Genomic DNA, 12,738 nt, shown 5'->3' with positions numbered 1-12,738 from the left:
AACCTTCCTGTGCTTCCATTTCCTCATCGGAAATAACGCCAATTCCTGCTTTATAAACGAGACAATACATGTAAAGTGCTTGTCCTGCAAGCACTTTACACAGTCCCGCAGCACTGTCAGCACTTATTCGCGCACCCTTCAAGGAGAGACAGTCCTTTTCATCTCTGTACTCAGCTCTTACCCAGACTTTAGCGTGACCCTGCCCCGGGCTCAGGGTACAGGAACCTGAGAGAGGAGGGCGCGTGCAGACAATGGGTTGTGTGAGAGGTCAGAGTGCAAAGGCAGCTGGTTGAGGCAGTGTGCAGAAAAGTCTGAAAAGAGGTCTCTGGACTTCGGTTGCCTTGGCGATCTCAGCCAGAGGAACAGGGTGGCGGATGACCGCCTGGCACTGCGGCTTTCTGTGCCCCGCCCTCTCTTTGGTTTTAGCTCCGCCCCTTTGTCCCGAGACGACGGAAGCGGACGTCGACACCGACGCCGACGCGGTTGCCTAGCGATACACTTTTCCCAAGATGCCCAGGGAGTTGTGTTCTTCTTAGCCAATCAGAAAGGCGAAGCGGCCTTACCGCAGGCCAATAGACTGCGAGGCGGGGGCCCGCGACGGTTAAACGGGCCTGGAGACTGGGGCGGCCTGGTGCTGTGGCTTGAGGTCTCCGACTCGGTGGCTGCAGCTCCGCGACGGTGGTGCGACGTTCAGGTGTCCTGCGTGAGTCCGGCCATGCCGACTCGGGCGGAGGACTACGAGGTGCTGTACACCATTGGCACGGGCTCCTACGGCCGCTGCCAGAAGATCCGGAGGAAGAGAGACGGCAAGGTGAGCGCCGGCTCGGTGACTGTCTCCGCCCCCGCCGCGGTTGTGCAAACTGCGGGGGGCGCGCCCTCTGCCGCCGAAGGGAAGCGAGGGGCCTGGGGCTGTGCGTCTGGAAGGCAGGGTGCTCAGAAGAGTTAGCCATCTCCCCTCAGGTCTGTGTCGGTCCTGGGTCTCTAAAGGGATGGGAAACTGTGTCCCTTTTTCCTTTTTTTTTAAATTTTATTTGTGAATCTGTCCTTAATCTTTAAATAAAGTTAATAGAATGTGCCAAATAGAATATTGTCAAATACATAACACCGCTTTTGCTATTTACACGAGACTACGCATTTTTATATATTTATGTTATATATATATTTTTCCATCTTTTTTCCTTTCCCTTCCATTTTCTTCCTTTTTTCCCAATTTGACCTGCTAAGGGCCTTCAGTTGGTGACAGCTAGCTGACTCCTGAGCTGTTTTTTGTTGTTGTTTTTTTCTTTTTTTGCGGTACGCGGGCCTCTCACTGTTGTGGCCTATCCCGTCGCGGAGCACAGGCTCCGGACGCGCAGGCTCAGCGGCCATGGCTCGCGCTCACGGGCCCAGCCGCTCCGCGGCATGTGGGGTCCTCCCGGACTGGGGCATGACCTCGTGTCCCCTGCATCGGCAGGCGGGCCAGGGAAGCCCTCCTGAGCTGTTTTTAGAGAAGAGCCCTCTCGGTCATGACCATCAGCACCTCGAACTTTTATGTCTTGTAGTCAGAATTCATTTAAAATACCCATTATTCAGATTGTTGAATTCAGATTTCCCAAGGTGTGTAGGTAGACTTTACGCAAAGAAACAATGGAGAGGAAATTGGCTCTGACGGGAGGACCTTTACTAAGTTCTCTTACCTTGGAAATCTTGACTTGGAATGCTCGAGGACTTTGACTACCTCTGCACCAGCTTTGACTAAGCAACGGAGGTTAGGGGGTTGGGGGAGGCCTAATGTACCTCGTCACCCTCTGTTGCATCATTTACTGCTGAAAAATTAGGGGAAGATTATGAAAGTAAACTCAGGGGTCCTTAGGTTCATTGAACTACATTAGTTGATGTCACTATGATCTACTTACTAGAGAAGTAATTTTTAAAAGTTTTAAAAAAGGTTTTGAGTATAATGAGTTTATTTGTACCTTGGAAATTTTTATTTCAGATATTAGTTTGGAAGGAACTGGACTATGGCTCCATGACAGAAGCTGAGAAACACATGCTTGTTTCTGAAGTGAATTTACTTCGTGAGCTGAAGCATCCAAATATTGTCCGATACTATGACAGAATTATTGACCGAACCACCACAACACTGTACATTGTAATGGAATATTGCGAAGGAGGGGACCTGGCTAGTGCAATTGCAAAGGGGACCAAGGAAAGGTAAAATCTCTTAAATGGGCCTAGTTTTGCTTCTGTTAAGCATCCTGTATTAGGATCAGGGACAGAGTACTTAGTAATGGGGAAGAGTCTTCTGGTGTTTGTTTGGTGGGTCCACGGTACTTTAGAAAATCCCTGGTATGTCAGCACCCATATTTCATATCAATTTATTTCCCTATGTGTACACTTTGAAAACTAGATAATTCACATCATCCCATCTTTGTAATGGTTTTATTCAGAAGTTATAGGCTATATAACTGCTTTGATTTTAGACAATACTTGGATGAAGAGTTTGTTCTTCGAGTGATGACTCAGTTGACTCTGGCCCTAAAGGAATGTCACAGACGAAGTGGTGGTGGTCATACTGTGCTGCATCGGGATCTGAAACCAGCCAATGTTTTCCTGGATGGCAAGCAAAACGTTAAGCTTGGAGACTTTGGGTTAGCTAGGATATTAAACCACGATACGAGTTTTGCAAAAACATTTGTTGGCACACCTTATTATATGTCTCCTGTAAGTATTTCAGAATTTAGATGCTTTTTAAACATCTTAATGCTAAGCACCCAACTTTTTGTTTGTTTAGTAATATCCAATAGCCAAGAATTAACAATACTGTTTTATTTTAAATTTATATTTTTCCAAATGGACCACCAGACCATTAAGTTCCTGTATTAGCAATATAAATCAAGCTTTCATTGAATGACTGCCAAGTGCTAAGCTCTGGGATCACAAAGATGAGATAGGTTTTGTCTCTGCCCTCAAGAGCAGCACTTCCCAAAGTGCCATAGGTCCTGGACACCAGCTGGAACTCATCTGGGGTGATCGTTTGAAATGCAGAGTCCTGAGCCCCAAATCCAGTGAATTTGGATCTCTGGACAGGTCTTTGCACTCAACTTTTTTTTTCTTTGTTTGTCCTCCACCACTTTTTATTTTGGACTTTGTATTTTAACAGACCTTCTAGATGATTCTTATGCATGGAGATTCAGGGCTCAGGAGACTCACTCACTTCTGACAACATATTTTTGCAGTGTTAACTTTTTGTACTTATTCTTTTTTTATTGCCTTTTCCTACAGTGCAGCTGCAGAGTCCACCCATTTACCTGTTTCCTCAGTTGCTGAATATTTTGTTTCCCAAATGTCTCACCATTCTAAAGAGCACTGCTATGCATGTCTTTGTATGAATGATTCTTTCTTCCTTTTTGGTTATTTCCTTGGTGTTTAGCTCTCGAAATGAAATTTCTGGGTCAAAGGGTATGAACTGTTTATGGCTCTCTAGTGACTTTTGAAAAGCTTGAATCAATAAGTGATAGCACCAATGTGTTGTATATGAAAGATGAGCAGATAAAGATGGAGACAGATTTATTTTTTTAGCTGTTCACAAACATTTTCAGGATTTTCTCAGTCTTTTTTAGTCATGTTAACCAATCTGACTACAGTATAAAACTTTGTAAATTAGTGATTTTGTTTTTGACTCAGATTAGACATGGCCAGAGCAGTGTCATTTTCTCACTGGATCAGATTCCAAATAGAAAGGCTTTGATATAAAGGAAAATTATCCAGAGGTGGTTCTTGGAAAATTTGAAACCTGCACAATTCTTGTGTTCCTGTTCCCTCCTGCCCTTGTAAATAGATCAGTTTAACCTTCCCTATGGGATTGCTTGTCAGGAAGTGGTGCCAGACTCCCCTGTTGGACTTTAAATTACTAAGAAGACTCCTGAAGATTTCAGTACAGTACTTGCCTCTGTGCCCTCTGTTGAGAATAAGAGCCATGGTGGACTCTTGTTACTGTAGGTGTGGAAGAAAGGCAAGCAATTAAAATAGGAAGTGAGAATATTACTTACTACTGTGGTATATAAGTGGACTAAGGGAAAAATATATAAATGAATGATTCAATTAGCCATTTATGTCTATATTCATTTAAATGTGGGCGAGATGTTATTCTAGAATTTTCTCTGGTTCTTTTAAAATGGAGTTTCTAGATTATGAATTCTTTGAGGGTAGAGGGTAGAGCTATCTCATGCTCACCTTTAACTTGCCAGTGCCTTGCCTGTGGTAACATAATCAATATTTGTGAATGAAAAATAAGTGAATGAATTATATATGACAAAGTGTATTAGGATAAGATCATTGCCTTTTTTCCATTATAAATTTGAATATAAAGTATAAAGTACCATCTTTTTGTTGTTATGATACAAGATCTAAGGTAAGAGGAATCAGCCTTTTGTATTTGAAAGTTTTGTTATAGATATAAAATATTTATAATATAAAGTTTGTTCCCTTCTTTTCCTTGAGTGAATATTACCAAACTTTAAGGTTCCATTTTTGTCCCAGGACTAATTTTATAAGTTTTAAAACAAAATGAACTTTAAACTCCTGTTTTCTTACCTTTTTTTCCCCCCTTAAGGAACAAGTGAATCATATGTCCTACAATGAGAAGTCAGATATCTGGTCACTAGGTTGTTTGCTGTATGAATTGTGTGCATTAATGTAAGTATAATGAAGACAGGTTTTTAGTCTGAGGTTTACACTTAGAGAGATTTGTCACCTTTCACCGGGTTCAGCTTTTTGAGCATCCATGCACATTCAAGTCTGAAAGAATCATACCATAGGTTAAAATTAAGGTAGATGGACAGGTTAAAAAAAATTATTTACAAATTAATAATATAATCCCTGAGGTTGGATCTAGACTTGTTCAAGCTTCTAACCTGGTTAGCTGTTTCTCTGTTAGACTGAGCTTAGCTCAAGGGGAGAGCATATAGGTCAAGCCTGTGGAAGAAATGAAATAAAGATCTAGAGAAGCAGTCTAGGGTTTGGACAGGAAAGAGTTCTGGTTCTTTCCCTTTTTTCTTTCCGTGTTTTCCCTTCTAAAGTATTCTGTAGAGCAGTGGTTCTCAACCAGCGAAGGGGAATTTTGCCCCCCCGTTTTGCCTCCCATGGGACATTTGACAATGTCTGGAGACATTTTAGTTGTCACAACTAGGGATAGCTACTGGCGTCTAATGGACAGAGGTCAGTGATGCTGCAAAACCTACTAAACAATGCACAGGACAGTCCCCATAACAGAATCATATGGCTCCAAATGTCAGTAGTGCCAAGGTTGGGAAACTTAGCTACAGAAGAAGATCCCAGAAGTAGAAACATAAATACAAACTGGACCTTAAACTCTGCTTTTGGTTTGCTTCTTATTATATATCTTCATTTTTACATTAAAAAAAATTTTTTTTTTCCCCAGGCCTCCATTTACAGCTTTCAACCAGAAAGAACTAGCTGGGAAGATCAGAGAAGGCAAATTCAGGCGAATTCCATATCGTTACTCTAATGAATTAAATGACATTATTACAAGGATGTTAAATTTAAAGGTAAAGTTTATAAGATGATATACTGTATGTTTCCATCTCTCAGTTAAGTTTTGCAGTGTATGCTCTCGTGGAGCAATGAGTCTAAAGAAACATTAAATATATTTCTTTAGCTAAATCTACTGTTACCACGAGTGAAAACATGTATCCTTGGCACATTGCTGGCCTGCCTTCTGTGCTTTCTTTATGTCTCCTCCCACTCTGCCATGCTAACAGATGGTTGGTAGCAAGCAAAGATTGCAATAAGGATCCAAATCCTCAGTTCCCCTTGTCCTTGCCTACCTCAAAGAGGCAGGTGGTACAGGAAGGGGCGAGGAATAATACCTTATTACTCTGCCTCTAGCTCTGAGAGATTAGAGATCATTAGAGATGGGAATGGTGGGGGAGGGCTGGCTAAAAAGAGTAGAGGGGAAATCAAGAGATTATGTAGAAAAAAAGCTGGCAGTGGGATGGGGAGGGAGATGCCCTAGGGATCAGGCTGTGTAAGAATAGAGTTAAATGCTGTGGGAGTTCAAAGAGAAGGAAGGATGCAGGTAAAGTAACAGGATTGAAGGTCGGTGAGAGAGCATCCTGCTTAATGTAGTTTGGAGATGCAAGGGCAGTACGTGCCCTGAAACAGACCGACCCTAGCAACGCTACCCAGCACAGCACAGGGAATGAGCCTTCTTAGGCTAAAAGGGGAACAAAGGTAAGTTAAAATCTGCATGACTTTGTGGACCCAGAACCTCATGAGTTAAAGCTACCAGTGAACTTATTTTTCAGGTGTTTAAGACCCATGTGTGTGTGTTGGGGTGGGGGGAATGGGCAAAATGGGCGAAGGGGGTCAGTTGCATGGTGATGGATGGTAACTGAGCTTGTGGTGGTCATCACTCTGTAGTATATACAGATGTTGAACTATAATGCTGCGCAACTAAAAAAAAAAAACCCATCTGTAAAGGAGTCCTTTCTTTTGCCTTGGAAATATATGCTGTTTTAAATGTAACTGATCTTTCAGGATGAGTAGTCCATTATGTAGTGTGCCTGTAACACTGAATATTTTTTTCCCAGGATTACCATCGACCTTCTGTTGAAGAAATTCTTGAGAATCCTTTGATAGCAGACTTGGTTGCAGAAGAGCAAAGGAGAAATCCTGAGAGAAGAGGGTGGCGATTAGGAGAACCAGGAAAGTTGCAGGACTCCAACCCTGTATGGAGTGAGCTGAAACTGAAGGAAATACGGTTACAGGAGCGGGAGCAAGCCCTCAGAGCAAGGGAAGAAAGCCTGGAGCGTAAGTCTGAGTGGGGGTGAAGCACAGAGAGCTCCAGAAAGCTTATTCTAATGTATGTGAAAATCTATCTGAACAGAGGATCTCATGTCTGTGTTCTATTAGAGCGTTTTTATAAATACTTGCGAAACCAAGATATGCACATCAAGCTTGCTGCACCTTCATGTTGAGCCTCTTTCTCTGATATCAGCTGTTGTCGTCACATTGTTGGGCCCTAACTGTGACAGCCCAGCACAGTAGCCATCACACTGTACTGTAGAGTCACTCTTTTCTTTATCTTTCTTAATATACGTACCCTGAGGTTTCGCATTGTAAAGAAGGTCTTAGAATTTGCCAGCGCTTCTCCCTTCTGATACGCTGCTCCAACACAGCCCGGGTCTGAAATCCTACAGTGTGTAAGACTAGATGTATTTGGGCAGTTCCACAAAGCATGTGGGTACAAGATATTTAAATACTCTGATGGGTATTGACGGACTGGGTGCTAATGAGTTTTTGATGTTGAAACTCTGTCTACTCCACTAAAGTGAGAGCTGCTACCCAGGTTTTAGGATTCTGCAAGGCAGCAGCAGCAGTGCAGCTCTGCATTTTGACATCGAGGGATAAGAGACGGGCCGCAACTGTCTTCTTCCCCCCTCATGGCTCACCCGATCTCGCTTCTGCAGCTCTATGCCAATGCAGACTTCACAAGTGTTTTTCTATTTAAACGTACTTATAAAGCATCTAAATGCGTTTTTTAATGTTTTACTTCCTAATGATAATTGTCTAGTACTGTGAGATATGCTGTCTGTGGGAGGTACAGCCTGTGCTTACCTGAAAATCTTTGTCTCTTCCGTCAAAAGAATTCTTTAAAAAAAAAAAAAAACCCACAAAAAACAAACAACCAAAAACTTTACATGACAACTTTCCCCAGTGTTTTGTAATTTCACATAGCAGCTGAAATCTGAACTCTCTGAATGCTGGGCCATGAATAAATAATAGCCTTTGTTACTGATCTGAAGAAGTACCACCTAACTGAGCTGTGGTTTTTTCCCTTCTATTTGGGTGCTGTCTTTCACCCAGAGGGCGAAGCGTTTGTACCGTGCAGCCGGGTAATGCCCGGAAAATGAACTGTTGCCCCTTCTCCGCGGAGGGCAGGGTTGGCAGTAGCTCTTTGTTTTCCCCCATGAGTTATTCCCACAAATCACAACCAAAGGTTGAAGCTGACTTTGTCCTTGTGCTTAAGCCAGTCCTTAGGAGAAAACCTAAGACAACATACAACATACTAACCACACAGCATTATGAAACGGGAACAGTCTGGTTGGCTGGAGTATACAGTAGGAAACCCTTCACAAAACATGACTCATCGGAGGTCAGGCTGTTAGCCTTAGCGATAAGGAAAAGTGGTAAGATTACCAAATGTGAATTGTTTATGCCACTTGTTAATTTCTTTCTTTCTCGTTCCATTCCCTTCTTAAAGAGAAGGAACGTGAGCTTTGTGTTCGTGAGAGACTGGCAGAGAGCAAGCTGGCCAGAGCAGAAAGTCTGTTGAAGAATTACAGCCTGATGAAGGACCAGAAGTTCCTGTCTCTGGCGGGTGGTCCAGGTATGAGAACCAGCTCAGAGAACAGAAGTTGGTGCCACAAATGAGGAAATGGGCACCAGTGTTGCCCCGAAGGTGGCTTTGGCAGCCCTTTAAATTTCCAGAGTCTTGAATTTTATGATGGAGTTAATTGAATATATGCGTTTCAGTGGAGATAAAAATTCTGTTTTAGCAATGACTGACTTAACTGTGATCAGAGATATGAGGCAATGAGTCAGGATGATTTCATCTTCGGTTTTATTCACTTTATCAAACTGTGTGTTCAGTATTTGATATTTATTTTTAAAAACTAGGTCATTTAAAAAAAATGCTGTGCCTTTCAGATTTTTCTCTGGGTATATTTTCAAAACTCTACATTTCTCTCCATTTTCAAGTGAAAATCCTGGCACCTTACTATTACCACACAACCAACTCATATTTGCCACATCCTTCATAGAAAGTATGGCTTAAAAGGTGTGATAAACCAACTGTAGAATAGGCCATCACTTTTGGATCTTTGCTAAGACCCGTTTCAATGGAAACATGTGTATGTCAAAATGTGATTGCTTAATACCTGCATATGCTCTGTAACAAGTGCTGGAAACAAATGAAACTAGTGATGGAAGTAAGTATCTTTTTTCTCAGTATTGCTATCTACCATTTCAGTATTTTTATAATATTTCAGCTTTTCTTAGATTCCACACTGCCATCCATAAAGATAAACTAGACTTAAATCATGATTACTGTGATAGAGTGAGGAGGAATTTTTATCTGGGTAAGTGTCATGCATCAAGCCCATTGCCAAGAATTATACTGAAGGTCCTGTTGGGAACGGCTCTCCCAGTTAAAGAGTTTATTTACATCTTGCCCTGAGAGTCTTTGAGCAAAGGGTGAGAAGAGCTGGCGAAGGATGATGTGTTTCACTTCGTAGGATACGTAGGTAGAAGAAGCTACCGGTATGCGAATCACGGCAAAGACTTAAAATGAGCTGTGGGAATGGTGTCCAGTGTGGGTACGAGGTATTTTAAAGTACTGTCAGAGCCTAAAGCATGTCAGAGCCCTAAGAAAAGCAACAAAGCAGTGGGGAGGGGGTGCCCTTGTGAACTCAAGACAGTTGGAAATATCCTCTCCCCATCCTTGGGTTATAAAATTCAGACATGAGGAAAACAAATAAATTGAGATCATCACAGTAAGCAACAGCATCTTTTTAAAAGCTCTAATTAGTCTATTTAATGAAATACTAATTCTTTTTTTAAACACTTTCTTATAAAACTGTCTTATTAGTAGGATTTACAGTTTACACTGTCTGTTTACAAATGTATAGGTGTTTGTGGTAATAAAGGTGGATCTATTTGAAACAATGGAGTTGAGGCCTAAAAGCAATCTCCTAAAATGCTTTGCAGAGAAGCGGTGTATGAAATAGGAAGTTGGGACAGTCGGAGGGCAGCGTTTCTCTGTGCAGCCTGCTCCTCCCTCAGGGCGTCTCCATTTCTTTGGACTGGAACATTCATCTCTAGATAGTCACGTGACTTCTTACTTCCTCACTCTCATCAGGTCTCTGCTCAGAAGTCACCTTATTATGCAGCTTCATCACTGCAAACACCCCCAGCACCTCTGTCTCCCTCTCTCCGTGTTAATTTCCTTCACAGCACATACCATCCTCAAATATTCCTTATATGGGCTTGTTTATTTGTTTATGGTCTATCTCCTCCTACCACAATAGGGCCTTTGTTTGGTCCACAACGGCCCATACAGTGAGCTCAGTAAATATTTGAACACATTTCCTTTAAATGAACGCAAAGGAAAAACCAAAAGGTTCTAGAATTCAAACCTTCAAGTCCCTAACCCCCAGATAGTTGTCAGTTCCTAATAGTGTAGCCACTTTAAGTAAATTATTATTTTTTTCATGTTAAAAGTACAGTTCACTCACTGTTAACTCGATTTACTTTTACCATGCTGAATCTTGCTTAGGTTCTTTTTGGAAGAAGTTTCTGGTCAGTTAAGCCGCTTTAAAATGTGTTCTTAAGTATTTAGCCAAAACTGTAGGTGCTCGCTATGAGAAAGAGCTTCTGCTTCCGTACTTTTCTGGAAGTAATGTGTTCTAGGTAGAATGGCACTTGCTTTCAAGAATAGAGATAAATAACATTGGTTTCCAGAAGTTTTATATTGTGGCCCATAATCCTCAGTGCATTTAACCTTAAGAGGAATGTTGATGGTCGAGAGAATAAAACATAGGTTCCTTGATTTTGGGCTACAGATTAAAAGGCTGATTAACTTCTGCCAACCTCATGCCCCTAACTTGTTAAAAAAGAGACAACAGGTCCAAAATGGAGTCACTGGTCACCAAACGTCACCAAATCAGGACTTAATACCTAACTTACTGGCAGTTTCAGCCTCTCTCAGAAATGGAATCTTAAACCAGTCAATCTGGAATTACCTAGTCAGCACTAGTGAGGTCATCTGCCTGATAGACCCCTACTGTCCCCTAAAGGAAGGTGACCTTGCCACAGACAATCCCCCCTTTGCTGGTGTAACTTCCTGGTCCCGCCCCCCTCTACCTATAAAAGCCTTTCCTTTAGTACAGCTCCTTGGAACTCCTTTCTGTCTTCTGGATAGGATGCTGCCCGATTTATGAATTGTTGAATAAAGCCAGTAAGATCTTTAATATTTGCTCAGTTGAATTTTGTTCAACACTCCTATCCCAGAGAGAATAAACAGGTACCCAGATTTCACATGCAAACTGACAATAAATATTTTGGTAAGTTTGATAAGTATGGAGGAGTTCATCTCCTGTTCATGAAACTCAAAAACCTTTTTCTTTTTTTTTCTAAAGAACTTTTTGATCTTACATCCTCGATAATGAAGAAGAAAGTTCATTTCCGTGGGGAGAGTAAGGAGAATGTCATGAGGAGTGAGAATTCTGAGAATCAGCTCACCTTCAAATCCAAGTACAAGGACCTGAAAAAAAGGCTTCATGCTGCTCAGCTTCACGCTCAAGCCCTGTTAGACATTGAAAACACTTACCAACTGAAAAGCAGACAGATCCTGGGCATGCGCTAGCCTGACCCAGAGACACAGACCTGTGTACCACTGTAATGTTGCCAGCCCTTTCGAGATGGGTATTCCACTGCTGTAGCCTGTATACTTGGTACCGCGAGCCGTGCCTTTTCTATAGTAAGCAGGGTGGTTTGGTATTACTCTTGCTGTTCTTCAGCAAGAATTGTACCAATGGGGCTTCCCTGGTGGCGCAGTGATTGAGGGTCAGGATGCAGGGGACGCGGGTTCATGAAGATCCCACATGCCTTGGAGCGGCTGGGCCCATGAGCCATGGCGACTGAGCCTGCGTGTCCGGAGCCTGTGCTCCACAATGGGAGAGGCCCGCGTACCACAAAAAAAAAAAAAAAAAAAAAAAAAAAAAGAATTGTACCAATGTCCACCCGTTTCATTTTTCTTTCTTTTGTAAAGAAGGCTTCATAGGAAGAATAACACTTTCTTGGCCGGTTGGGTTTTTAATCCTGTGTGTGATTACTACTGGAACGTGAAATGTTATATTCTATATGTTGGGGTGGGGAAATAATATTAGAAAAAGATATTTACCCAGGAGCAGCACTTACTGAGAAGTTTTAAGGGACTGAAGTGGTGTGCTTACAATTGTCACGTCTAGAGTTAAAATTTAAGTCTGAGGTTTTAAATGTTCTTGAGCTTAGAGAAAACCTAATTGGATATAGATTGGTCACTAATACCTTGACATCTTGCTTGTAAATATCCCCTTGCTCTGTAGTTTAAATCTGTCACCTTTTGTGAAAATCCATCACTATGGCGTCTCTACTCTTTTTCTTCCCCTTTTTATTCTATTTAACAGTATGTGAGCTGTCTGTCATTTGCCCACTCTTTTTTCACTAAATAAAAGAATTCTTTAGTTTTCCTGTATTCATGTCACTTGTATTTGTTGATCTTAGTTGGAGGGAGTCTGGGTTTATGATATTTAGACATTGGAGGTTAGGGAAGAGAATGTGATGCTCGCAAGAGCTATACGGCACTTTACTACCCATCTCATTTGTCCATCTAAGCCAGTGGTTCTTACAGGGGCAGTTTTGCCCGCTAGGATATATTTGCAATGTCTGGAGATATTTTTAACTGTTATGATTGGAGGGAGGATGCTACTGGCATCTAGTGGGTAGAGGCCAGGGATGCTGCTAAACATCCTATAGTGCACAGGACGGCCCTCACAACTAAATGTCAGGGTACCACTCCTGAGAAACCTGATCTCAGCTGAAACTTGTTGGAATATACCCCACCCTTGAAGGAAACTTATTTTGGTTTTGATGGATTTTTTTTACATGTCTGACTTTTAATATGAATTAGCAGTC

At 42.0% G+C, this 12,738-nt stretch overlaps 1 protein-coding gene across 1 annotated transcript; it reads left to right on the top strand.

Moving 5' to 3' along the window:
* The first annotated feature begins 599 nt into the window (after window positions 1–599).
* Window positions 600–12,290, top strand: NEK2 (NIMA related kinase 2). Its single transcript, XM_060088403.1, has 8 exons — window positions 600–811; window positions 1,976–2,193; window positions 2,463–2,703; window positions 4,595–4,677; window positions 5,423–5,549; window positions 6,594–6,813; window positions 8,267–8,392; window positions 11,202–12,290. Exons 1-8 carry the CDS (start codon window positions 716–718, stop codon window positions 11,426–11,428), a joined length of 1,338 nt encoding a protein of 445 aa, XP_059944386.1. The 5' UTR covers window positions 600–715; the 3' UTR covers window positions 11,429–12,290.
* The last annotated feature ends 448 nt before the right edge of the window (window positions 12,291–12,738 follow it).

Source organism: Mesoplodon densirostris, chromosome 2 (genome assembly GCF_025265405.1).
Source record: "Mesoplodon densirostris isolate mMesDen1 chromosome 2, mMesDen1 primary haplotype, whole genome shotgun sequence".
Taxonomy (NCBI): Eukaryota; Metazoa; Chordata; class Mammalia; order Artiodactyla; family Ziphiidae; genus Mesoplodon; species Mesoplodon densirostris.
This window is presented reverse-complemented; position numbering and strand designations above follow the sequence as displayed.

Excerpts from the sequence above, each read along its gene's own strand:
- NEK2 (XM_060088403.1), top strand. The coding sequence starts at position 716 with ATGCCGACTCGGGCGGAGGACTACGAGGTGCTGTACACCATTGGCACG. Across the intron at positions 812-1,975 it reads GGAGGAAGAGAGACGGCAAG|ATATTAGTTTGGAAGGAACT; the intron begins GTGAGCGCCGGC and ends TTTTTATTTCAG. Across the intron at positions 6,814-8,266 it reads AAGGGAAGAAAGCCTGGAGC|AGAAGGAACGTGAGCTTTGT; the intron begins GTAAGTCTGAGT and ends CCCTTCTTAAAG.